This window comes from Phasianus colchicus, chromosome 13 (genome assembly GCF_987193195.1).
Source record: "Phasianus colchicus chromosome 13, bPhaCol1.hap1.1, whole genome shotgun sequence".
NCBI lineage: Eukaryota > Metazoa > Chordata > Aves > Galliformes > Phasianidae > Phasianus > Phasianus colchicus.
Genome location: NC_143448.1, coordinates 15,141,768 through 15,169,692, shown reverse-complemented (window position 1 = coordinate 15,169,692; position 27,925 = coordinate 15,141,768). Strand labels below are relative to the sequence as shown.

Here is a 27,925-nt window from a genome sequence, read left to right as displayed (position 1 = left end):
ACACCTACCTAAGATGTTAATCTCTGAACATCCCTTTGTACACAGGTAAAAGAAATTAACATGAGAGTGGCCCAAGGCTGAGGGTTGATACTCTCTATTTATTTGAAACGCCTCTTTAACACGACTTTCTGACTTTCATAACCCCTCAACTGGAAAAATTATTTGTGAAGAAGCATTGACCATCACAGCATAGGATGCCTCATCTTTATTCCTTCTAATCTGCCTTTGGCCGGCTGCCTTCGTCTATGTTACAGCTCCCATTGCTAGGCATTGTACTTGGGAAAACGGCTTGCTTGTTTAAAAAAAAAAAAGAAAAAGTGCAGGGAAGAAAGAAAGAGAGAGGGGAAAAAGCTGTATTTGTGAGCCTACGGTGAGCTTAATCAACATCCCTGGAGGGACAGCAATAAAGTACTTGACAGGGCTATAGTAAACCGTGCAAGACATGAGCAAGTCAAGATATTACTGACGTTTTCAATTATTTGCAGTTGTGGGGGTTTCATTTCTCTGAAATGACTCCTGAAAGTAACAAGTGCTCCAAAGTTCTGCTCTCCCTTGGCTGGCCCAGCAGTGGGCTGCCCCAAGAGGAGCCATGTTGCAGGCCCTGAGCGGGGAGCAGCTCTCATTCAGCTCCGTGGGCTCTTCCTGCCTGGCCTGTGTTATTTATTTTATTATTAGTAACATTCTTAAGGCACCAATCTCTGTGGTAACTGAGTGCCCGTAATAAATGCATTTATGGGATTCTTTTTGCCAATGGATTCTTCACTGTTCCTAATTTCTTCAGTTCTCACACGTGGCCTGTTGCTTGCTCTAGGTTATTGGATCTGAGACTTTTAACAGATGGGAAGGCTGAGAGGTTGACAGCTGAGGCTTCTCAGCTCTTGTGCCTGGATCTGCCTCCGCAGGGTAAACCTGCATTCAGCTTCCTAGAGGTGCAGGAAAGACTAAAACCACCAGTGCCCCATAGGCTTAACAGAATCACAGAATGGATTAGGTTGGAGGGACCTGAAAGATCATTGAGTTCCAAACCCTTGCCATGGGCTAGTTTCCCACCCACCAGACCAGGCTGTCCAGGACTCCATACAACTTGGCCTTGAATACCTTCAGGGAGGGGGCATCCACAGATTCTTCAGGCAAAATCTTTTTCTTAGAGATGTGTTTGTTGCTTTCCCTCTGTTTGCTGAGCCTTCGAGAACTGATGCTGGGAGCCAGGCAGGGCCTCAGCCAAATGAGCTGAATGTAAGCATTTCTCATGTCTTCTTCAGTCATGCATTGTGCACCCAGCCTTGCCCAGACAGGCATGGAGAGCAGAAATGGCCCCATGGCAGGTGTAAGGAAGACTGTGGTGGCACCTCACCACTGGAGGATGAGTGGTCACACAGCTTTCTTCTCAGAAAGAGTGGCGATGCATTGGAACAGACAGCCCGGGTAGGTGGTGGAGTCACATACTCTGGAGATGGTCAAGAAGAGTAGATGTGTCGTTGAGGGACATGGTTAGTGGGCATGGTGAAGGGTGGGTTGATGGTTGGTCTAGATGATCTTAGAGGTCTTTTCTGACCTTAATTGCAAGGCAGCAATCGTAGTTTTCATGACAGTCAGAACTCAGTGATCGCAATCACCCAGTGCCTTGACAGCATCATTTTTAATCCTTTTGATCCATTTCTTTTTAAGATGCTCTCAGTGTGGGGACCACATGGGAGGCTGGCTAGCAGGGAGCCTGCAAGCTCTGGGGCTGTGCAGGGGAATGGCACAGCTTGCAGCAGTGCCACCGTGCACATCACAGGAAGAATTATGGTGGATTTTCACATATATCCATAACATCTGTGTGGCTAATAAAATTGACGGAGTTTGTCATAATCAGCCTGTACTCTCCAGTGAGAGTTATGTCTGAGCATTTGGAAATCTCATGCCCAGGCAGTTACTGAGGGAATATGCTGTGAAGATTGAGCTGTTTCTGCTCAGCTATGAGTACTGCATCAAAACGCAGTGCTTCTGCTGCAGCAGAGCTCTTGGAATCAGAGTGCTCTTAGCTCTTAAATGGGACATGAGTATTAGCTAAAACTCCGTATATCTGTGTGGGTGCCTACTGACAAATATATATTTGCATGCATGCAGTTGCACTAAGGTAAAATATTTTTCAGATTTCAAAAAGCTGAGGAGGATGAAGTGAACAGGGCAAAGCAGCATCAGACCTCTTAGTCCTGGAATGGCAGGAAAGTGAGAACTTCTCACATTTGGTAAAGTTGCTGCTTTGTAGGAAATCATACAGCAGTGTTTTGTTATTATTTGCTGTGGCACTTGGTGATTTTAGGTTTTTTTTTGGTTCTGATGGAATGTTGGTAAAATCCATGCTGTGTTGCTGGATCTAATATAATCAGCTGATAGCTGACAGGTTCTCTGGGAAAAAAGGTAGACAAGTAATGCTGCCAAGACAAATCCTGATCACGTTCATTTTATAAGCAGAGATAGTTGAGGTTTTACTTGTGACAGATTGAAAAACAGTGTTCAAGAGGGGCTCATGGGGTTCATGCATTCTGTATTTGTTTACTGCATTTTGTTGGTCATGGGTTAAACCAACATAAGTCTTGCGTCCAAAATGCAGTCTGAATTCTGTGAACACAAGAAAGCAGATGAGTTCAAAGCATGTGGGCATCCAGATTCTTCCCATGGGCATGTGGACACTTCTTTTTGAAATAGCAAGGCAGGCGGTGTTCAGCATTCTCCTTTTGGCTCAGAAAGAATCACATGCTTTTCCCCTGCAAATGCCTGTCTTTTTAAATGGCTGTGGCCATTCCTGCTTCACCTTTTGAGGTACTTTCTATTTACGCTTGGTGCCAAAGCACTTGATTTCTCCATGTTTCCAATCCAACCTGTGCTTCCTCAAGAAGCAAGCTCTGAGCTGCCATCGAAAAGAGAGTTCAAGTCCTTTATTGTTTTAGATCCAATGATAATAAAGACAAATGCATTGGATTAATAATGCTCCTACCTTGAAATTTAATTTAAAATCCCTTGTAATGTAATCACATTTGGGTGTGCCATTACCCAGATGGAGAGAAATTTGTTTTGTTGAGAAATTACTTTAGCATAGGAATGACTTGAGTTTATTAACAGGAAAAAAACATGACTCCCCTCCCCAGCCACTCCCCGTGCATTCCAAAAATAAGAAACTCATTTCAACATGGACATTACTGGTTAAAAAATAATTACACATAATGAAATGTCATATTTCACACATACTCCCTGCAAACCACGCTTCTTAGTCTTCCCCAAAACACTGCAGGGTGTAACCAGCTCTTTCTTCCTCCTTCATGAAAATAATATTTCACAATGGAATCGTGTGATGACAAAAAAAAAAAAAAAAAAAAAAAAAAGCAACGTTGGAAAAGCATCGCTACCCAGAGAGACATAAGAAATTGCCACAGGCCACTGCATATAATCCCACACAGTATTAAGTAGTCATTGTATCTCCTTCCAAGGCTTCATTCTTCTTTTGTGACCTACAGCCTCAATGAGAGTTTTTACAGAAATAGAGAGCCATGGAACAACAAATTTGGGAACCGTGTCATTTGACATAAAATGTATGACTTAGAATGTTATTATTTTTTTCTTAATGTATCTTTCAGCCGCTGTCATTAGAATTGTTAAACAGCATTAGAAACGTGTTTTGTCAATTACCTTGGGGACAAGTATAAAATATCAGGCTGTTAAATGCGTGCCACAAAAAACAAAGCAGTGCAGAGCAAATGCTGCATGAGGAATTTTCTTGGGTTGGTGTTGCAGTGCTTCTTGTGCGTCAGCACACCTCGACATGGAGCTTCCACCCAGGGACAGCACCGATTAGCTGTGAACAGATCTTTGCAAATCAGAGAGATGCTTTCCATAAAAGTTTGCTTGTGCTTGAAAGCAGATTTCTGCAAGGGTTCTGGTGCTGACAGTTTCTCTGCAGGATCTCTTGCAAAGTGCAGATGCTCCATCCACAAATGCGCTACGTGTGCAATCTGTGTTGTGCAGTGAGGCCCCTCCACCACCTCAGATCTGCATTATTTCTTCAAGCAGGGCTTTGGTGGGGCTCCCTGATACTTAGTTTGTAAAATTTATTCAGTATGTGAAGAAATGCGTACATCATTCTGCATTGAACTGAATCTCACATTAATTTTCTGCCTAAGAACAAGAATATGCCACCTATACTTTAACTGGATTCTAACTGTGTATTTCATAAATGGGAAATGCTGCATATCTGTGCAGCTGGGTGCTGTACTTTTATGAGCTTAGGTTTGGTTGGACACAATTATTTTACTCAGACAATATTCCTTTTAAAATGAATACGTAGAGATGAGGTGAGCCTGTGACATTACTGAGAAAATAGACTGAAGATTATCTAATGATTATCACTGCTGCAGTGGAGTGAGGTAATGGTGCTGAGTTGAAGTTTCTGCATCCCTGGAGGTGTTCAGGAATTACGGAGATGTGCTGCTGAGGGATGTGGTTTGGTGGGTAGTTTTGGTGGTAGGTGGATGGTTGGACTAGATGATCTTAGAGGTCTTTTCCAATCGTAATGATTCTATGGCAATTTTTTGCCACTTCCAGGGATTTCCAAGGGCAGCAAGGGGGAAACCAAAGATGTTTCAGTTTTCTTTACTCCTTAAAACTCCACCTAAATAGGTGGAAATGTTGGAAGAAATGAAAGGACTGAGTAGGCAGGTGAGGAACTGATTGGAAACCACAGGAACAAAAAGATGCTTTTAAAGGTGGGGAAGAAGATCTGACAAAATGTTTTCCGTTCCTCTCCTCAAACTGTGGAAAAAAGAAATGCTCGTTTGAATATTTGAAATTTTACAAATGTTTGCCGAACAGACAAAATCCTCCTAGTTTAATGCCCAACCGAATCCTGCCTGTAATTAACAATACCCAATGGCTGCACTTATTAACCCTGGTCAACACTGCATTTAGGAAGTCTTTTTGTAAAATTGCAGTCTGTATTTTTATTGCAGTGCTTTGTCTGGGGGAGGTTGTACAGCCACCCATAACACGCTCCATCTTCAAATCTAGGCATGTATCAGATTCCGAGGTTTGAAAACCAGCTAAATTTACACCCTGCTCGCTCTGGAAATAAATCTGTTCATTTAGATGAGGTCTCGTTTGAAATGGCTTAGCCCAATAATTAATCATCTCATTCCCTTTATATATTTGTGGGTATTTGAAAGAAGTTTGATTAGTTACCAGTGATTACACTTTCCAATACCCTGCAAAGGAAATAATAAAGTAAAACCCATCAGCCTTTTGGAAAGGATTGCTTGGGCTGAATTTGGGCTGAATTTAATAGAGACTTGCTAAGTGGCAATTATTTGTCTGCACTTAACAGGAACTCCGGAATGAAATGGTTATTGTCCAACACTTGTACTGAGTTTTTAAACCCTGTGATGGGAAGATGCTTTATTGGTCTGGATGGGTACTGCACACGTGATGCTGCCCATCATTTCTTATCTGTATTGTGGCCACAGTGGTGGAATGCCAGAGTTCACCATAGCCATGCTGTTTAACCTGGCCCTGTTATCACAGTGACCTTAACCAGCTAGGCAGTTCACAGAGTAGGTACTAAACAGAGCATGAGATGAATTTAATGGATTACTAGGGAGTATGTTATTGCAAGGAAAAGCACCTGTGGAGCAACATATTTACCTCAGTTCCACTGAATGAGCATGTTGAAAGTGAATTGGCACAGCCTTCTGCTTTATGAAAGGAAGTATTTTGTCATTCTTCATGCTTTCATTAAGAGAATTTAAGGCAAAGGATGCTGAAATGGTTTGGTGTGGGCACAAAAAAAAAAAAATCACAGATTAATAGTGAAGCTTGAAAACGGTAAAGCATCTCATTTTTGCTTTTCCATCAACAAGCCTAATAAACCACGATGAAACTATTAACATACAAATAGACAACCTTCTGATTAAAACAGCAGCAGCCAAGGCAGCCTGAAAAAGACCTCTTCACACAGAAAGCAATTATGATAGTGAACATTGTCCAATTCACTTCCACTTGCAAAACTAGAAAATCATCATTTAACCAATCACAATTTTGCATAAACTGATGTTATTTAAAAAATAAGATGCTTCTGATTTTTGTGATTCTGACTGGTATTCTAGAAGCCCCCAAATCTACAGTATGCTTTAGTCCTCTATTTCAACTCTATAAATAAGGAGAATTTAGCTCACCAGACCAAGTTATGTGGTAAACCTCCCTAGAATGAAAGCAGAAATTATCCTGTATTATACTATATTTATACTTTCTTTCCTGCATCTCCTCCACACTGCTGTTCAATAGGAAGAATATGCTTACTGGCTTAATGATTAGAGCTTTACAAGGTAACTCTCATGGTTTTATGACACATCTTTTCCTTTAGTACAACCAGTGTTATCTCTTCGCTTGAAACATTCTTAAACAAAACAGATCAGGTCCTCAGTTTCTGCAAATCAACTATTTTCAGTAGGTATATTGCAGCCAAGGATTTGCTTTTCTATTTGAAGTCTGAGATCTTTTCAATGTTTTCAGCTGGTAAGGATGTGGACTTCAGCTCTCTATCAAGAAGGGTTTGTCTGTAATAGCCAGGATGTAGAATTCTGTTTTTTTACATTAATAACTTTGTAATGGCTATGTGTGATTCTATAGAGGTGTTGTTTCCATTAGTGACACTTAACTTTTAAAAGGACATTTTGGAAGCACTCATTCTGTCATACTTAATAACTGAGTTTAATTTAACATTCTGCTCCATGATGATGACGTTGGAAAGAAGTTTCCTCATTTTACAGTCCATCCGTGACAACTTATACAACTTATACCACTAAGCTATTACAGCTTTTGCATAGAAGAAATTTTGTTTTGTCATGAAACAAATCTCTGGCACAGGAGAATTTTCTCTTGTGGCAAAGCAAATCCTGTTTCCTGTTTGCATGCACAATGCCTTCCTTGCACAAATGATCGGGAAAGCCTGTACAGAGGTTTGGTCACTTCCTTGAGCTGGGAGGCTTTCTGGTAATACTGTGCTGCCTAATTCCGGCTTAAGCAAGTGGAGCACGGTTACCAAGCCCTTCTGAATTTCCCCTTGCCACATTCAGAAAGGGTGCCTAATACATGCCTAAATTTCTTCTCATTCAGTAAAGTGCAGAGACTCACCTGTTATTTTAAGCATGTGTTAAAGTCCGGTTGATTTCCAAGGTGTACATATGTATATGTTGAGATACATTTTTTCCATGTCTTGAACCTTAATGGATCCTGTTGCTGCTGGAGTCGAGCTTGTTTTTTTCCATTTGGAGATAGGAGTGCTTGTAGAGTATCTGAAGGAATTGTTTCTCTCAAGAGAAGCAGTGCTCTCGGATGTTTTTAAAACAAGTCTTCATATGGTAACTCCAATATGCAGAGACCTTTTGTTATCCATCCTAATTTTGATATTGAAACAAGTACGCATTTGATAGGAATTGTTGAGCTTCCAGTTTCCTTTTGATCTTGCAAAACTTATTTTGAACATTCCTTTCCATCAAGGCATAGAATTGGTAACTTCTCATGGTCTAAAACTTGATCGTCATACGCTATGGAACATGGTATCCTAATTGGACAGCTAATGTGGCCTCCAAATGAGCAGATGCTCCTTTGTGCTATGAAATTAGTTGCATCAACCATCAATTTATTTGGTGGACAGATGACACAGGCAGGCAGCTGAGAGTTTTCATTTGTAATATTAATTGTGGGTGTAAAATGAAAGATATCAGCAGTGATGAAGGTATCACTCAGTACTTGTCTGAAATGTTTTCTAAATTAAACTCCAAAATGTCTTAATGTCATTTGAGTGAGTGGTATGAAACAATAATGGCAAAAAATGTTCAATAGGTCCCAGATATGGTGGGTAATTGTGTATCCCATGAGTACCACCTTCAACTGAGCGCAGTGGGAAGGAAAAGAAAGGAGCTGAAGCTGTAGCACAGAGGGATCGGCAAAGAATATTTCTGAGTAAATGTACAGCATTCAGTGTGGAGGTTGTACATTTCTGTAGTTATCGCTTGAAATATTGTGTCTGTTTTTCATTTTCTTGCTTTGATTTTAATTACCAGCAAGACGCTTTTGTAAGCAAATGAAATTTCAGCTCTGCACTGAGCACTGTACGTTCTTGAGAAAAAAAAAAATATGTGGAAGTGCCCACTTGTTACTGTTCTCCTTGATTTTGTTTTTCAAGCTCTGTCTTCTGGTTTGCTGTTCCTAAGTCTGGAGTAAATGGTCTGGGAGAGCTGCCTTCAGATCTCAGTTCAATACACAAGGCCAATAAATTATGCAATTATCTGATACAGTCACAGAGTAACATCATATGGAAACTAATGGTGCCAAATCAACCACATGTTTTTAAGAGGGTTATGAAGTTAAGTGATATGCAGATAAATGTCATCTATTTGCAAAGAATTGAGGAATTTGAAAAGAAAAAAATTGTTTAGAAGATTCTAGCAAATAAAGTAATTGCAAAAATACCGCCAGGATTTTTCTTTGGTCAACGTCAAGAAGTATGAAATTCAGACAGAAAGGATTGTTTCTGAAATTCTTTCTGAATTCCTGATTGCCATTCACAAGCATGGTTTCCCCATGGAAATCTGTCCTTCTGAATGGGTGATTCCAAGCAGTCTTTGACTGTGCAAGTTTTCAGATATCTAGCTTTTTTTTACAAATCTTTAAAAATGAGCCATTCTTTGGGATTTCAAATTAAAAAATTTAAAAAAAAAAAGTGTATTTATTGCACGTAATGCCCTGTGTTTGCAGTGCCTTGATAAAAGACCTTCATTCCTTCTTTATCTAGATCCCGAGCAGAGCTGCTCAGCTCACATCTGTCACTGAGGCCTACATGTGCTTGCTGAGCCTCTGCTATCACATAGAAGGGTGGAGATGGGGTAGCAGTTTTCTCTGAGAGAGAGACAGATGATCGTGCCAAGTTGCACAGAAGTATTGGCAATGGCTTTCTTGGGGAGAGATTGAGACAGCTTTTGACAGGAGCCAACACCCATTTTCAGATGAAAAATGTTCGTCCCACCATCCATCTCCTTAGTCTCTTCCCCAGCAGACATTTCTCTGGGAAAACACCCACTGCTGTGTATCTAGGGCCACTGGAGATCCTGTGACTCGCTCTGCGGTTCCTAAATCCACAGTACCCACCCTGTTTCTGCTCAGACTCTCTTTTTATTACATTTTCCCTGCGTATAATACTACAAACAGCCAACTGGCTGCATTTAAATCTTAAGAATACAAGTGAAACAAGCTTCTGTCCGCTTGTTGTCATCTTTGTAGAAATTTTATGAGTGTCATTGTTTCAGTATCAGTGTGGTCTTTGCAATTTGTCGTGCCCTGTGTGAGCATTGCTGGTCCAGGCAAAACACAAAAGATGTACTTTGAGCTATATGCAGGCCCAAAAGAATCGTGTTTATCTTCTGTTCTTCTCTCAAGTGTGTATTTCGACTAACTGTAGTTTTGATGCTAGCTTGCATAAGTCTCATCCTCTGGTTTTGGTGCTGGGATGGGGTATATAAACCTATTTATAGAGTTAACTTAGTCAGCTGGTGTCAACACAATTTGGGTAGGTTTTGTATAGAGACGTGAAACAGTCATGAGGAAGGAATTCCCAAATTTTATTGGCAGATGCACCTTAATTAAGCATGAGAACTAAAATTCTGCATAGAGGACGCTAAAGATCCTTTCAGCTAGGTCATTAAAGCACCTTTTAAGATTGAAAAAGGACGGGAAAGTATTTTTAAATGCCCATTCCAAAATAGACATTACAGGATTGCCAGAATTTTTTGGAAACTGACGAGATAGCAGTATCTCCCGTTTAGATAGCATAGCAGAAAACAAATGGTGCAGGTTTTGGGAGGACCACAGAGCACAGGGATGAGGATCATGAGGCAGAGGTGAGGGAAGGGCAGTTTGTAGGCTTTATTGTGTCCCAAGACTGCATCCTATTTTCTGTGCTAAGGGAACATGCCGTATTCGTTTTCTGCAATAAGCAGGATATTCGTTAGGTCGTTTTCCAACAAAATATTATCAAGCTTTTTTTTGTTTTGCTTTTAATTGAGGGCAACAGAAACAAAGTTCAGAGCTCCATATGCACATGTTACAGGGACATGCAAGTACAAGATAAGGTGCTTCCTACCACAGGAAAGCTATTTTAAATGGCAGTTTTTAAGCTGATATTTATGAAGGAAGGAAAGTCAAAGGCAACAATAATTAATGTCATCATTATGGTCCAGTTTTGAAGGAATGCAATGGGATTAGGACCTCAATTCCTTCAGTTTTTCAGACTTTAGCAAAAGATCAGACAGCATTTGAAAGACAATAAGTGCCAAGATTTGGGTATTTTGTCAGAATTTTTATTTAAGGATTTTGTGTTCTGATCAAGTGTATGGATTGTAAATGGGAAAGAGCATTAATAAAAGGGAAGGTAAATTCAGGGACCTCACCATCTTCCCTCATTAATGGTTCTCAGCAGAACATGCTGAGCTTTGTGACTTTTTATTTATCATTAAAACAATTTTTGTTATTTGCTGAATGGTTAAAATTTCTTTTCCTGGATAATTTAGGGAGTTTGCCATTCATCATGTGGAATGATTAAAAAAAAAAAAAAAAGCAGCAGCAAAAGTCTTTTGAAATGGGTTAGTTTGTAGCCCTATAGAGCTATGCTTCATGAGTTTATTTGCATCGTCAGTAGAATCTAAACTAATTTAATTCATGGTAGGGAGTGCATGTTAATGACTTCAGTCAGTGGTTAAAGGTAGAGTACACCTCCCTTCTTACTCAGTGGTTCTGGTCTGGCATCAGGTCAAGAGATCAAAAATACATATTGTTTCTTGGGTGGTAAAGACCCTGTGATGCCCATGTGATTATCTGTAGATACTTTTATATACATTACAATAACAAATAGTATGTTTGCTACCATATCAGATGATCCAAAGGCTGGATTAGATGCAAGACTTAGCTGTACATCTACCCAGCAGAACAAGCTGCTGCTGGCCAGTGGTGCAGGAAGGGAGGGAGATCTATTGTCAACTGAGCAGCATTTATGCTTTCATAACTTCCTCCCTGTTGGCTTGTTCTGTCTCCTGGCCTTCACAGGCTTGAAAAACCATATAAAGGAAGCAAAAGAAAAGGTATTTCAAAGAATGAAATTAAGAATTGTAAAGATCTTTGAGTAACTAGTGTTTTCAAACTAGGTTAAAGCAGACTTACAGTAATCTGACATGATGTAATCCTAGTGAAATTGCAGGAAAGCAGAAATTAAGTATTTATTTGGGGTATTACTGTGTCTAGTATAAGATATTAAGTACTGTCAGTAACTCATTATATATTTATTTTAAAAAATAAGAACTTTAAAGAAAAAAAAGAAACTTCAGATTAGAATACGGTTGCTGTACATGCATTATACATGCTTCTCCTTCTGTTCCACTAATGGATCCTGACTGCCAGAACAGTGAAACGAACCATTGAAATTAGCGGAACTAAGACCCAGATCTATTAGAAATTTTCATTTGCCTCCAGTGTAGAATTTCAGACAGATCCCTGATTTCTGTGAAGCATTTCCAAATGATCACAGCTATGCTGTAAAATGAGCTTTCCGTCAAAGGGAATGGGTAGAAGTCACCAAACCTTCTGCTTCCTAATGGCCAGATACCAAAGACATGAAAAACAAAGGATGAAACATCTCTTGTGGCACGTCATTAATACTGATGGCAAGCTGAGGAAGTGCTGGGGAAAGAAACTTCAATAGCAGAAGAGTCTGAGATAAATGAAGCAGTAGTCATCAGCGTGGGAATACTACCTTAGTTATATCACATCCTAAACAGAACTAAATCAAAGCGGATTTATGGTACTGAAAGTTAAAACTAAGAAGCATGAGCCACCCATCAGGGCTTCACTACCAAGCAGAACAATATGAAGCACCGTTCCCAAGTCTGTTAAAGATGGGCTGTATTGCAAGTTACAGCTGGTAAAATAATACCTCTGGTCTTTCAGTTCTTGATGGTCTCATTGCTGCAAGAATCACCATTTCACAGATTTGAACATTCTGAGCTAAGATCGGAGGTTCTGTGATTCTGTATAATATTACTTCAGTTGAAAACTTCTTTATACGTAATCAAGTGATAGAACAGGCAAGATAATTTAATGGCTAAAGCAGTCACCCTGTTAAGGGAGAAAAATGTTGGTGAAAATATGAAAATACACTGCAGAATGGTCAACAGTCGGATCTTCAGTACAGAGAACTTGTCAGAAAACCCTTCAGTATTAAGTAATGCTGCTTTTTTAATGCTGCCCAAGCATGCTCTGCTTTTGCCAAAATAATGGAAGTCAAAGCCTTCACTGGGAATTTCCATACTTCTGTGGCTTTAAGTTATATCCCATTTTTATATTTTTTTAATTTTTTTAATTTTTTTATTTTTTTGTAATGGGAAGTTTTAGTGCCTGGAAAATTTGAGACACTAAAAGAACCCCAAAAAATGTATACTTAGGGTAGGGGTTTGGATTTCTTCTGAATCCCAATCAGACTCTGGAAAACAGAACCAAACCTCAGAACCAAAAATTCCTTCATGACTTTTCAACATTTCTGCTAATGCCGAGTTCCAGGGTCTGGTTTACATTGGGAAACCTTGACTCTTGGCTCCAAAGGGTTCAATTAGTCAAAATGGTTGGCAGATGGAAAAAATAATTAAGTTCCATCCACTGTTTTGTACAATAAAAATAGACTCAAGACACAATGGCCTTACCTTGACCTTTGTAGGCCTACGTCACACAATGATAAAGAGGGAGTCAGCTTTTAAAACCTGGATTATCTACCAGCACGTGTACAGAGTGCCAAGCTGGGCTGCAATGGGGAGATGTACCGTAACCTAGCAGGCTGTGCACATGATTATTAATTTAATGATTTTAGCACAGACTGAAGATGTCAAGTTGTTTCTCATTGCCAGAATTTACATGGACATTATGAGATTACCAAAACCTCACAGTAGTAGTAATAACAATAATCATCTGTTATTGGAAGAGATGCTGAAATCCATGGAAATTTTAAAATATTATTCTTAGAAAACTTTCTCCTAGAGGTTTTGTCTTTTCTGAAAGAGATGGAGAAGCAGATAGGTAGCACTTTGCATTAGTAAATTGTTTTTATTTTTGTTTAATTACAGATTTAGATGGTCAACTTTAAGAACTCAACTTTGACAGTACGGTTACAGAGCAGAAACATTACATCTGCCATTTATTTTGTATCAAAAAGTATACGTGATGTTACACAGCTAATGTGCAATATTAGCAAATATGTTTACAACAAGAGAGAGGTGCGTATAGAAAATTTGTAAATTGGGAAGTGTGACTCTTTAGACAAATGATTTATTACAAAAGCAGTGAGAATTTCATGATCAAATCTATGTTCCAGATAATAAACCATGTAACACATACAATAAAAATGAGCAAATTGTCCACCATTGTCAGTCAGAGTACATGGACTAAATCTCTAAGTAGAGAATGAAATTCCCAGCTGGTAGGAATTACTAAAGCACAGCTGAGGTTCTAGATAGTATTATTAATAAACTTTTTCAGGAAGTGGAAGAGCTCCATGTACCCATGCTTGCACATCTATAGTTTTACATCTATTCTTGGCTGTTGCTCCACTTTGAACGCCTCTGGATATTTGACATCTAAAGAGATGGGGAAATGAATTGCATTGCACTCGGTGCAAGTCTGATCAAGCTCTGAAAGGTGAGGTAACTTCTTCCTGTTGCTCACGTCATTCCTTCTATTCCCTACTTCCAGATACCCTTTGATTTCCATCTCTTTCCCCATACATTTTCTTCTCCGTATGCCTCCCTTGAGGCAGCTCTGCCCCACTGGAGCTCCAGTCCCCATTCCCACTGCAGATGCCTTCTCCATGCAGCACAGCCTTGCCTCATGCTTGAGTAGTGCTGCTGAGCCAGAGTGAGGATAGGCGTTCGTGGGTGGCTCCCGACATGATATCATGAAGTGTTCTGGCATTGCTCATGTGGTTGAACCACGTGGCCGGTGCCGCAGTGCCAGCATTTTAAAGAAGTGATGTTCACATGTTTGTGATTGCTCTGATGGTTTGGACTCCTTTGAGTGTAGAGCAGATGGCCCCCACCTTTATCTTCAGGGAGTACCTCATCTTTATTCATGGTGATAATCCAAAAAGCCACTGAATCCATCCCAAACTGTATGATATTTAGAGGGATAACGATGTTCTGCTAAGCCTGGGAATCATTAGATGGCTGCCTTGGAGCCAAGGGTGTTTGGATGGGGCTCACTTTCCCAGCTGGCAAAAGAAGGAGAATCTTTTTCTCCTTCAGCTGCTAAGGTTGTCATCAGCAGCCTTGCTGAACAACCTCATAGTTCATGAGGGTCGTGGGATGGTGGAGTGGATGTCCTGTTCTGTGAGCCCTAAAGATGTCCTCTGGAAGCATGAGGGTGTCTTTGTACAAATGTGGAGCCTGCTTTCTAGTGCTTTTTGTGGTTTGGGTCAAGCTTTGGATGTATCTGACAGTCAGCTGCAGGGATACAGCAGAGGATCCTAGCATTTAAAGCAGGAGGTGGCAAGAACAGATCAAGAGACAGATTTTTTCCTTTAAATCCTAATATAAATTCCCTCCACCTGAGCCTCCAAGTGAGCCTTCAGAGCCCAGATTTCTCTAACCTCTCAGGAGCCAAGCTGCTGGGTTCAGCCTGTCCTCATGCACATGCTTCTGACTTGACACAGCTGTCCTAGAGGCCAGGAAAAATCAATGTATACGTTGTGTTAAACCCAGTGAGGATTAGCAGAAGGGATGTGCTAATGAATTCCATGCGAATACATTGCAGCACACCAGTCCTACAAAGAACACGGATATATAGAAATAATTTGGTAGAGAACCTGTCTGGTTTGCTTCTCACCTTGGCTGAGCAGGCTGTTACTCAGAGGAAGGGCTATTTCCTGAGCTGCTGCTAGCATCACTGTGCTGCCGGGAGGTGTGGTACCCAGCCCTGCACAGATCACAGCACGTCTTGATGTCTGCTCGACTCATCAGGTTGAGCTTTGATGCATGTCCAGGATCTGGCCACCACGATGCAAGGTACACTGCAAAACCTGCTTTTCAGGCAGCACATCTGTACCCATGAGATCTTTGCAAACAAAATCCATCAGGAAGCCAGGAGCAGTGATTGATCCTTGGGTTTTCCTTAAGAGGAATTCCTCATCTCAGATTTGAGCTAGTGTCTTCCACTTTCTGAGAAGCTTGAAAACATCCCATGCTGTTACATGATGAATAACAAAGGCAAAGGCTTTTGGTTTCGTTTAAAAGCAGTTCAGTTCCAGCACCAGTGCTCCCATAGAAAATTCTAAAATGCCTTTTTGTGTGATGTTTTATAATTGAATTTAGTTGTAATGCCCCATTTACAAAACACACTGCACTGAAAGCCTCTAGTTTTTCACTAGCAGAGCAGCTATGCCAGCTGGCTGAGAGAAACTGTTTTGATAATTTTTCTACTTTTCTCACCCACTTCCCTCTAGCTCACTATCCTCAGATGTATTTCTTTTCACTAGCTGTCTCCGGCTCTCTCCTTTGGCAGTACTAGTGGTTGCTCTACCATCCCTATGTGCCTGCACACACAGACGCAAGCTCAGGCAGATGCTTGTAACCTGACTTCATGATTCTCCCTTGCTAATAGTGAGGGAGAAAGAGAAGGAGTGCAAACAAAAGCGTTACATAGCAATGAGTGAGGCAGGAATAGTAATACAAGGATATAGAGGTTCAAGGGATGCCCCAAATTTTCCTTCTAGAATTTTGAGTCTCTTTTTGTAGGACTTTGTATTGTTGCTCTCCTTTCAGCTGTTCAGGCCAGGTTGCTTGGTAGACATTTACTGCCAAATGCTGTTACAACCAAGCTGCTCTGATCTGCATCCAAATCTTAGGAAAGGAGTGGGTGTGCTGCAGCACTGGTGAGCCACTGAGGGAACTCTTCAGTATGGCTGGCATGGCACACATGACTGTAGCAGATGAGAACTGCTGCAGTGGGGCTACAGCACTAGCATGGGGGATAATTTCAGCTGCTACAAGCAGGGAAGAGCAGCCCTGGGTGTCTGGAACGTATGACTGTGTCACCTACAGCAGCCCTGTTATCAGCACACGTCATGGTTCTGCCTCTTTGGGTACCAGAGATGGTTATTCCAGCTTTGCTGACGTGTCCTCAGGTTGTGTTGACTCAGAGCAAATCCCAAGTGCGAATAAGTGAGGCTGTGCTGAAACCTGCATCCATGCTGCCCTGGGCAGGGATTCTGCAGCAGAGGGAGGGATCCTATCTGGCTCTTGGGGCCGTGTCCTCATCCTGGTGAGCTTGGGGTGGGCATTGTGGCTGTGTCCAGCCAGCTCTGTTTAAGGGGATGGTGAAGGGGATGGCGAAGTGAGGAAGGCAGAGGTGGGAGCACAGAGCTTTGCAAGTTACTCCTGCACATAATGGAGGGAGGGCTGAGGATCTATTTAAACATAGCAATCTCTGCAAAAGCTTGCTCTGTTTTGAGTTTTAAAAGCAACGTCCAAACAGAAGAACAAGAAAACAAGTGTGCTGTTCACAATGGCAGTGAGTTTGCTGGTTCCCAGATATTACACTGACTCCACACCATACATCTGCAGTAAGAGTGGCTCTATTTGCTTAGCAGATGCACTGAAGTCATGTAGAGTTCAAATTTGCCGTCTCCATTAAGATGCAAATCCTAAATGTCATTTGCATTGTCCTGTTGTAAGGATGTTACATGCAGGTTGGGATTCTGTCTCCCCCCAAGCCCTTTTAAATGTGTTTATTCATGTTGTTTATTTTCATTTCCCAGTTTCCACATGTCGCTCAGTCAGATTTTCTGTTAACAAGACTGAGAGACGAATAACATATGTTACCCCACAACTGACCTTGAAGGGGAACTGAAGAAACCATCTTCCCTAGGGCTGAGATGTAATTCATACACAAGCGTGCTCAGTAGAAGTCCTTTCCTGGAAAGATGTTGCCAACTGCACTGTGAGCCCTCAAAGCATTCCCTCCTCTATCAATAGCAAAAGCATGAAGTGCTTACCAGGGGGATGGTGGAGATTCAGCCTTAAGTGCCATCTCTCCCTCAGCTCTCAGAAACAAGACAAAGAAATTCTTTGTGCCTCAGAAGGATCGGAGAATTCAGACAACTCCTTGCAGTCCTGGCTTTTCACCGGGGGGAGCAGGCATGCTGATCCTATCCAGGTTAAAACGACTGAAAATCAATTTGGTTTGACAGCAGTGGGAAAAAAAAAAAAAAAAAAAAAAAAAGGAAGGAAAAAAAAAAAGGGATGTACAAACTGTTGAGCAACAAATGTAAATGTTCTTTGAGATGATACAAAATGAGACAAAAAAAAAAAACAAAAACAAAAACAAAAAAACCCTGTTATTTTATGATCTTTCTACAGACTTCTGATTCGTGATGGTCTGGCCTGCTCCAGCCTAATTTGGATATCCTGCTTCTTGGCTGAGCATTCTAACTCTGAGGAAGCAAAATGTGGGTGCCCTCATTCATGGAGAATGGCTCTGGAGGGGCTCTGTGAGGAAGTTCTGTTGATGTAGGCAAGCACCCTAATTTTGTAGTTATCACTACAAAGGGCATGATTTTATTTTTTTAAAAAGGCCACCTATGTCTGGAGAAGCAAACCTAGGTTTAACTTGGGGTCAGCTAGCTTGTCATTTGGCTCCTGTAGCTGGATGCTCAGAGGTAGCCACATTTGGAGACCTCTGTCCTGGAAGCTCCACCTTTTTTACCTGCCATGCACTGTGGCCATCAGCTTTCCTGGTCCTGCCACTCTGCATTGACCACAGGAACTCCTTCTTTTTTTCCACTTTTTTTTCCAATGTCTGCAGCCTGTGGTCACTCTATATCCATGGTTCACTTTTTTGCCTAGGGGACATGATAGTGCTGTTTCCTACAGTAATTCAGAACTGAATTATTTACTTGCCTCAAGGGATAGGTGATTGGGAAAGGGGCTGTCTGTGTGAGCAGGTTTCATAGCCGTCCTTATTAGCTTTGTGTCACCAGCCTGGGAAACTTCAAATCAGCACAGAACTACAACAAAGAAAGGAGATAAGAGCCACATTCGGTGTGACTTGCCAGTTCTGACGCATGGAAACACCAAACCCAGAACCCAGGCGAATCTCAGAGTCATACAAATTGGAATCCAAAAACTTGCTTCCCTGCTTATCGCTTAGTAACAACTCCATATATATTTTCCTGTATAATTAAAATTTCTTTCTTGAGCCAAAAATGAATTTTTCTTTAGAGCAGGCAAGCCTTACATAAAATTAGTTTTCTCTTCAGTTTCTGTCAGTTGAATGTAGTTTGTTTTTTTTTCTTTATTTGAAGAAACTCATTTGTTGGAAGTAGCAGATTTCTTGCCCTGGGACTTTAGGTTAGTGAGGAAGGGGAAAAGTAAAATGTGTGCATAGATGGCATTTGGGGCCAGATGCAGTAGATGTTTCCTTAGGTGTATGGGTACCACCTATTGCTGGCACTTTGCATACAGGCAAAATATTGCTAGGAAGGTTTTAAAATTAAAAATAAGAAATTTCTTCGTGCTCACAGCAGCCCAGTAATACCTCCTGTTAAGAATTCCGTTTTGAGGAGAAGGATCACGTAGAAATTTTCAAATATCCTTTTCCAACTGCTGATGTTGGGTGCTCTCACCTCTTCCATCTCACCCATGACTTTGCTCTTCGGCGGTGCTCAGCAGCCCATTGGAGACAGGGAGCTTTCAATAGCCATCACTCTGCCTGTTTGGTGTTTAGACGTTGTCCAGTTGCTCTTTACCTTCTTCATCTCCACCCCCAAATAGGTGTGTTGCAGTTTAGCTGCCACTTCTGAAAGTTTGGGTTCCTGTCATCTCTCAGCCGTGCCAATGGGCTCACTGGTACTGCAGGTCGTGACTTCTGTCAGCACCCCAAAAATGGCCCTGTTGGCTCAGGAACAACACTGAGAATAACGTCGTGAACCTGTCAAGTCTGATTTATAGGAAGCTTCCATGATTTAGAAAAGCAAAAAGCAATGACTACTTTCTATTCCACCCTAATTCTAATTATAAAATTGCTAGTATAGTCTTCCATTTGACATCCCTGTAAAGGAAATCGCTAGGGTTGGAGTAAATCTTCCAAATAAACATCTTTCTCAGACATAAACAGGGTAAATCTTTTCTTTTGAGAAAGATATAAAGAATGGTTAACTTAAAATATGCATATAATAACATTACCCACAGCTTCTCATGTTTAAAAAGATTCCACATGTGGGGAAAACCCATAAAATACAACCCAAGAAATGCTGCATCCTCTTTCTATTAATTTGAAACAGTCACTTAATGGGAAAAAGAAAAAAAAAGAAAATTGGTGGAGCAGATTTTTTTTTTTTTTTTTTTTTTGTAGAAAATCCCAAACAAATCAGTAACTCCAGCATTCCGAACTCTTCATCCTGTTTTTAGTGGTGTATTAATATGTAAACTCAATACTTGTGTTGAAAAATAGCTTTGGGTAAGGAAAAATGGTAGCAAATTCCAGGGTGGCCTTGCTAGCATTTTTGATTGAAAAAGAACTTGGAAAAATGTTGTTGTTTTAGGATGATGAGAAGTGCTGCCATCTTTTGTGGTTTACCCAGGATTGTCCCAACTTTGACTGTTGTCTCTGGTTTGGTTTAAAACTTAAGCAGGGGCCAGCAGCTGTGGCTCCCTGCTTCCCCAGCTCCTCCGCTCTTTCCCCGTGTTCAAATGAGAGATTTACTTTGAAATAAGCTCCCTGAAGCTCTGCTGAAATGCTATGCATAAAGCAGCATGCTTTTCTTTTTAAAGGAGTCTGTACCTCCTAAAAGGTCTGCTCCACGTGCCTGCAGACTGGGGTGGCCAAAGGCTGGGAACTGGGCTGCTTTTGCTTTTGGCTTGGTTTATGAATTACAGCAAATCTGCCCCTCGCTTTCCCTCCTGACCCCCCATGCTGCCTGATGATGTGTGCTATGTGCAGATGTTGATGGGCACCCAAAGCCACTCCTCTGAGCGGTGAGCAGAGCTCAGGGCACACACCCCATACACGGTACCCGATGGCAGCCAGCTGGGTGCATCCCTGATCCGAACACCCCAATCCCTCCTCGGGCTGCACTGCTGGGGAGGGGTTAAAGCGGGCTGAGCCACAGGCTCCCAGCTGCGTGCACTGGCTGCCTGCACTGCCAGGGGAGCTGGGCTGGGCCAGCTGTGCCGAATTAAGTAATTCCCCCCAGTCAGCGAGAAAAGGGCCGTGTCTCTTGCACTGGGATTAGCACTGGGGGGAGATGGTTTTTACGGTGGGGAAGGAGGTGGAAAAAAGCCCTGCCTTTGCTGTGCCTAGGGAGGGTTTGAGCTGTGCAGAGCAGCTCTCTTGGCAGCGGGGTGAGGAGAAACCCAGCCCGCTGACTTCTCCGTTCCGCATCCAGGCTGGGAGATGCTCACTGCGCCCAAACGCTTGGGTGAGGCAGTCAGCTGGAGTTCAAGATCCAGGGACTTAATGTCCCATGACTGAGTGTAGCTCGTTTGACCTGTAGTGCAGATCTCAAGCGTAAGGAACAGAAGTATTTTTATGGTATGTGCTGAGCCTGCTCTCCCTGACTGAAACACCTCCTGGAGAATGAATAATTGAATATACATGTGACTATGTATAGCCCATTCTTCAAACGTGACCTGAAATGGGGCAGAATACACTCCAAGATCCTAGGCTTTTCCTCCTGCTAACTGCATGGGATTGGCTATAAAATCTGTAGGGACAACGCTTCGTAGCAAGGAGCAGTTGCTTCAGCCCACGCTCCCGAGCAGTGGCCTTCCACAGTGAATTTTTTAAGCTAAGCGATGTGCTGAATTTCTCCCTTCTAACCAAGTTGGAGTAGGAGGAAGAAACAAATCAGTTCTGATTTTTCCCATTTGCCAAGCCATGCTGCTCCCTGCTCGAATCAAGAGATGTTACGATTGGCGCAGCGGGCTTAAACTCACTACTGGGCTTTGCATCTTTTAATGAAGGAAGAAAGTGATTGAATGAGATTGTCTATTGGTTGTGTTGGATCAGCAGTTTCTTCTTTGTAGTGATGCAACAGATTGTTTGACGGATAATAGAATAAGAATAGACTCAGCATGCGAAGCCCTGTAAACTGCCTGAGAAAAAGCTGTGGCCTTTTTTTCCCATTTGCTTCCAAGCCAGTAGCTGCTTCTGATATTCCTGTCTCCAAAACAAGCGCAGTGCTGTGCCTGGCACGCCTCTAGTGCTTGTGAAGGGCTTTGATGGGTTGTTAGGAGAAAGGGTGGTTGGGAGAGCAGAGTGGAAACAACACAGGAGGTGGGTTGGTCTTATGAGTAACTTCCTGGGCTACATTTTGGGACAGTTTGTTTCGTTTTGTGGTTCTATGTCCTTCCCATGTGGCATTTGGGAAGTCTCCTGATCTGCTGTCTCAGTGTGTTAAGAGGCACCGTCTTGTCTCTTGTATGTAGTGTGTGTTGAGCAATACCTATAGGCTGCAGTAATATGTACTTTCAGAGTAGTAAGTTGATAAACCAAGAACTAATTCTGTACACACATGTGATGCCCAGGGCACAGGGTCCTTTTTTCACAGCGCATCAATTGCAATATAAAACCAAAGTGAATTCTGCCCATCTAGCTCTTGACAATTCATTAACTGAATGCTGACTGTTGGTAGTGCTTATTTTTAGCATGTGTGAGAGAATAAAAGGGGAAGATCTCCTGCACCAAGTGTTTTGTTGTCTGTGTGAGTGCCTGTTGCAGAATACTACAGACAAGTAAAAGCTTCTTACTGCTCATCAGGTGTTCTGGTAATCCTTCCTGGAGTCCTTTTAATGAATAAGCTGGGGATGCTTCGTAAGTCGTTTATTAAGGGTTAATGGTGTATCTTCTCTCTTTGGCATCATTCCCAGCCTAAATCAAGCCTGCTTCATCTCATATGGATATGAAAGACAAACTGTACAGATTGAAAACATCTGTATACTGAGTGAATGAACCACATGGCAGCAGTGTCATGCAGAGATTTACTTAAAACTGTCCCCTTTTGTTTGACTTTAGAGGAACAGCACAAATAAATACAGTAGGTTCTGTTTAAACAAAGAGGACTCTGATCAATAGAGGTTTGTATAGCTTACGACCTTCAACTATAAACAAAAAATCGGGGTAAACCCCACATGTCTCAGGTCAATTGCCATCTTATTTACTTTATTACACCACTAATGTTCTAATCTGTCTTGCATATGAAATGCTTTTCACAAGCAGCCTTCCTTTGCTTCTCCATTTTTGCCAGAGGGAAAAGGGAAGGCTGTGTTATTCAGCACAACTTGTGTGCATGGCTGCAAGGCTGCTCTGAATGTTGAATGTCGGTACAAATGGAGTTCCAGCAAATTAATCCAGGCATATTTCAAACTCCAGTAGATTTTGGTTGAGATCTCCTATACCTTTCTGTGCTTTGGAAGGGAAGCTCAAGCATCCACAAAGAAAATCAGTACAGCTTGTGGCTCACCATAACCAGAGCTTTGCACAAGAAACAGTGCTGGATTGAAAGTGGTAACACCCTCTGTCTGCAATCTGAGGTTATCCCTTCTGCACAGGCACTTGAAAACATTTGCAAATATCTGCTAGAGATGACCCTAACTTGTGAGTCTATGATTATTTTTGTTCCTGTCTCCCAGCAAGATTAAGTAATTCCAAATACTGAGGGGATGACACTCCTGCATGTGTTCTGTCTTCCTATCTCCAAATAACTATCATAATTTGTAATTATTTTGCCTTCTGGCACATTTTCTAGTTTTCTAGAGGGGTGAGACAATCACCATATCCTATTTCTGTCCATCTTTATCCTCCTTGCCTGACTTCTAATCCTTTCATTCTATGTCACCAGAAGATAGAAGAGGTATATGCTGGCAAAGATGTGCCTATACAATTTATGAAAATAGGCTGCAAGGTAGAGAAGGGCTCCAGTCATGCCCTTCCTAAGGGATAACATCCCAGCTGGGTGACAGAGGCTTAGCAGAGGTATAAAAGGCTATGAGAAGCCAAGTTTATTAGCATTGCTGCCCAGATGTTTTTCTTTGCTGGGGCTGTCCCCACTCCCGTTGACTCCAGCATTTTCAACTTCAGTGTTATCTGCTGTGATCTAAGAAACACTCCACTTCTGCTTCAAGTGCGTTTTCTTGTAGAACTCACACCCTTTGGTGGGTAACAGAGAGGTGAGTCCCACTGGACACGTGTCTTTCTTCAGATCTTTGAGAGATCTGGGGAGAGATTTCTGGAGATTGTTTGGATTTGAATTTTCTTTTATTTTTTTCGGTTAAAAAGAAAAGAGCACTCAGGCTGTTTGCCTATCTGAGATCTTGTTCCACTCGCCAGGTGGCTTTTGATCCATGAAGCAGCGTCTCAGCTGCATACCTCACTGGAAGAAAATCTTACAGACATTGAAGTTTTGCAATGGAACAGTTATGCACTTGTCTTACTTCCAGCATTTCCTCACAGTCCTCGGTTAGGCCCAGAAACTAGAGCGGCAACTTCTCAGCATTAGCGTCTGCCCCGTCATTAACTAATTGAATTAGTCCTGCAATCTCCAACCAAGACACTACCTCATAGCTGGTGGGTCGCTGGCAGCAGGGTTGACAAAACCCTTCAGGGATGGCGTGGAGGCTCTCTCTTGGCAGGTTCACACTTGGTTGGTTGGGTCAGTGGGGAGACAGACGGGGCGAACCACGCCGTGCTCGTGCCAAGCCACGCTGGCCGGGTTGGTTATGGTTTGGCTGTACTTTCAGCACAGCCTTACAAACGCTGAGGAAGAACCCGTGGACCTTCGCTGAGTAAGAGAAGCAAATTTAGTTATTGGAGTTCTCTGGAGATGCTGTTTTACTGCCCTCTAGGCAAAGATTAAAGCTTAAAATGTGGAAATTAAAGAAAATGCTTTCTCGAGCACACCGAAGCAAAGCGAGGGGTTGAGAAGGCTTTTTGTGGGACTTCATTAAGGTGTGTGTAAGATCTCTGGGCTCAGATAAGCAAGATTCAGTGGTGTACAACAAAGAATTATCAGGGAAGGCATCATAATTACAAAGTACTTTTATATTAAAATGATGTCATGTAATGGGTTGAAGAACAAGGAATATATAAGCCGTTCAGATCTTCTTTATCTAAATAATTGTTTTCTTATGCGTTATGCAGCAAACTTCTCATATAATTCCTATCCTTTAATGGTAGAAACTTATTAAATAAAGACTTTGAAACTATTTTAACATTTCAGTAGTATGTTTCATCTTGAGGTTACATTACTGAAATGCTACAGGGAAGCATGGAAATACAGAACAGGTTATAGAATAAAGGCTTAATGGGGGAACGTGCCATTACAGGACTTTATAGAAAATGCATAACCCCCTTTAAAACTTTATGAAGTGTTGTACAGAGGATTAGATTAAAAAAAAAAGAAAAAAAGAAAGAAATATGTAATGCTATGATATTGAACTTTGAGAATTCTCTTGTAGGTCTTTATTTTCTGGAGATCTGTTCCCTGAGGAAAGAAAGATCTGTATTTCTCTCGTATGTGGAGTGATACTGAGACCTATGTTCTGTGAGGAGGAATCACAAAGAACCCTTGCTTTTAGACTTTTCTTTAAGAAGTCAGCAAGATATAAGCAAAATGGAATGAAGTGTATCAACCCTTGGAAGATGAAGGGGATCAGGATTGAAGCAGTGCTCACAGCGGTTAGACTGCAGGCTCTTATCAGAGCTTTATGATCAGTCTGTGCATCTCAGTAGTTCCTTGGAAGAAATGTTCACAGGTTGTATGTTACGAAAACAAACAAGCAAGAAAAGATCCAACTGGATTAAAACAATAGTTGATTCGAAAGGGTTTATGTCTCATCTCCTAAACTAAAACAATGACCTTAGAAAGAAGGGGCTCTTGACTGCTGCCCACACTGTGGACAGCATCATGGAAGTGAAAAATGAGTTCCTATTATTTGTGAACTAACATGCATCACTGTATTGTGGATGACTGTTCTTCTTTTGCTGAATCATCTTCTTGGTGTGTCAGAATGGAAGATTATTTGGAGAATACCACCAGATGGTGACTTGATGTTTTCAACAGGGCTTCACAGCGTTCCTTGCCAATCCGTGACACTGCCACAGCTGTGGAAGAGCTGAGAGCTGAGTGACCTTGCTCTGTTTACTCAGTGGGGGCATGTCTCCATGCTGTTGTTGGATCTTTTTATCTGCTTATGCCACTGGTGCCCATGACCTTTTCTTTCTCGTCTGGGCTTGAGACTGACCTGCCTGACTCCTGAGCTGGATTAGATCTCATTTGACTTGTATTTCTTTCACTGCCAGGATGAGGAATCCTTTTTATTCGGCCCTTCTTACCTTAGGCAACTGCCATTGAGCTTCTGTCTTTTCTCCGGAGATGTTATTTGCCCAGAAGAGCCATCTACATCAATTTCAGTATTTGCAAGATTTTCAGAGCTTTCAGTTTGTGCATAATCTCGAAATGTACTTCTCATTCCCTGCAGATTTCTGAAAATGGAAAATTAGAAGCTGCTTTTTATAGATATCAGCTATATTATGAATGGATTCAAATGTACTTACATTTAATTTGCCCTGTGGTTTGGTCACTTTGTTCCAGTGGACAGTATAGACATGTGAGTGTAGCCTAGTGAACAAGAAGTGCATTTCCAGAGCAGGAATGGGTTTATAATATACTCTGTTTTTCATGGAGAGAAGGTGGACGTTTACTGAATGCAAAGTTGTAAATGCATTTGTAGAACAACAATAGCATCAACCTTCTCTTTTGTAGTGTCTGTTAGGATGTAGATGGATTCTGGGGAGGGAATACAGGACAGGCCTCTAGGATGCTGGAATGAAATACAATTTCACAAAAGGTTTTCAGCTTAACTTTTCCTATAAGCTGAGGTTTGAAGCTCTGAGTTACTTCCCAAGAAAAGAGTGAAAATAAACAAGGAAAGAAAAGCATGTAGAGATTGCTGCTGGAAATGCAGCATAGTAAATAGCCACCCATTCCTCTCAGACCTGTACTTTCCATTCAAAACACATTTCCTCAAGCAATAAAGTCTCTTTGTTTTAATAGATCTGCTACCAGCAAACTTCCACAGCCAAGGTTTATAATCAGGAGCATTTCTTTAAGGCACAAAGGTAGAGAGTTTGCCCTTGGAGGCTGAAATCTCTTCACCTGCACAGGTGACAGGTGGCATACAAATAGGATCAGCTCTTTGGCTTCTTGAGATTCCTTAGATTTTCCCTCTAAGCTTTGCCTTATTGTGGTCTAGATCAGCATTTAGGGTGTTTCCATTAGTACCAGGCTTAAGGTGTGCAAGAACTTTCTCCTGTATCCTTACACCAAACTCTCATGGGCTGATTTCTTGACTAACAATCCTAGTGAGATTAGACTTTGAATCCAGGGAAGGCTGAGTTAAAAAAACAAAAAAACTGTCAAGAAACCTACAGAAGGGGACCAGAAAGAGACAGAAATTGGGCATCTCTCAAGAACGACGGACTCCCTGCTAGCAGGAAAAGGTGATGGCACACACTGCTAGGTCTGGCTGGTAGAGTTTAACCCTCCTGGTTTAAAAAATTCAGCAAAGGGTTGATTTAAGTGATTAGCCAGTTCAGGCCAAATTGCTGTTAAACTGACAAAAAGCTGTTTGGAAGAGGACTCATCCATTCTGTAAAGATTTTGTATAGCTGCTCGCAGGGTCTCCTTCCCCTCGGCTGCTGGAACACGGAACCTTCCAGCTGCCTCTTACTGCACTTTGCTCAGAGCAGAGAAAATATTACAAATGAACGTTTCTAAATCCCTCATTCAGTGTACTGAGGGCCAGAGCCTGAAGTAAGACTCCTGATAAACATGGGGATCCAAATCTGGCCCTAAGAGAGCTATCATCTATTACACTCCAGCAAAAGAGTGAGCTGATGTTAAGATCTTACTGCTCATTGCAAAGCTTATTTTGTTACATCAGCAGGCCACAAGGTTCAATAAGTTATGTGGCCTTTATCTGTTCCATATGTACTGGCTGCCTCCTGTAGTTCGTATGCATTTACACTGTATGTGTGCTTTAACGAGGGACTCCAATGCCTTTAGACAGTAGAAAATGCAAATTGATGCTCCGGTCTGTAAAACTCTGTTTAAATTTGACTCTGCATCAAAAAATAATGCCAGTAATTGCAGATTTTGTTTTCTAGATACAGGCTTCCAGCAGGGCTTATTCCTCAGGGGATTTTATAGGCATTGAAATTTGATAGATTAATTGTTAATAAAGGTTAGATTGAGTAAGTGCATACAAACAGCATAGTGAGTTTGGTGTTTACATTGGCTCCCAAACATTTTTAAAGGGCAGTTTTGGACTGAGATGCCAGACAGAATTTTTCAGTTTTAAGCCTAGAAAATTATTTAACTGTGGAACAATCCGTGCCATAAAGCCAGTTTTCTCTCTTTCCTTCTTTCTTTCTTTTTTTTTTTTTCCCATCATGTTATCACAATCTCCTATCAGGATCTTACTGTACAATAGTGACCTCTGATGTAAAGGAATCAGGAGTGCCACTCGCAAGCCCTCCTGCACAGCCTTGCTGAGCAATTATAAGCCTATTCATCACCAGCCAAGCAGCTTGCAAAGGGAGGGATGTGTGTGCATGTGCACACACACATACACGTACATGCACAGACAACTGAAAAACTGGTGATAAAATGAAATTGAGGAGCACGACACTGAAGGATCTGGAGCTGTTAATTTTTATAGCTGATACAGATACTAATATTTTATGAGATTTAGAACTATCAAGATAAAAAAAAGTAATATCTAGCATTACCCTTTTTGTTTTAATACAG

At 41.5% G+C, this 27,925-nt stretch overlaps 1 protein-coding gene across 25 annotated transcripts in view; it reads left to right on the top strand.

The window, feature by feature from the left end:
* LOC116243858 (uncharacterized) overlaps nucleotides 1-27,925 on the top strand; it is a 654,784-nt gene that overhangs the window by 543,917 nt on the left and 82,942 nt on the right. For 2 of the 25 annotated variants that reach the window (XR_016470629.1, XM_090149390.1), the window contains one exon: nucleotides 13,194-13,262. The exons of the other annotated variants lie outside the window; for them this stretch is intronic. Coding sequence is in view for 1 of the 2 variants with exons in the window: in XM_090149390.1 (XP_090005516.1) it covers nucleotides 13,194-13,199 (6 nt within the window). In the remaining variant the exon portion in view is untranslated. Of the gene's footprint in view, nucleotides 1-13,193; nucleotides 13,263-27,925 lie in introns of those variants that run through there. 25 annotated transcript variants of the gene reach the window in all.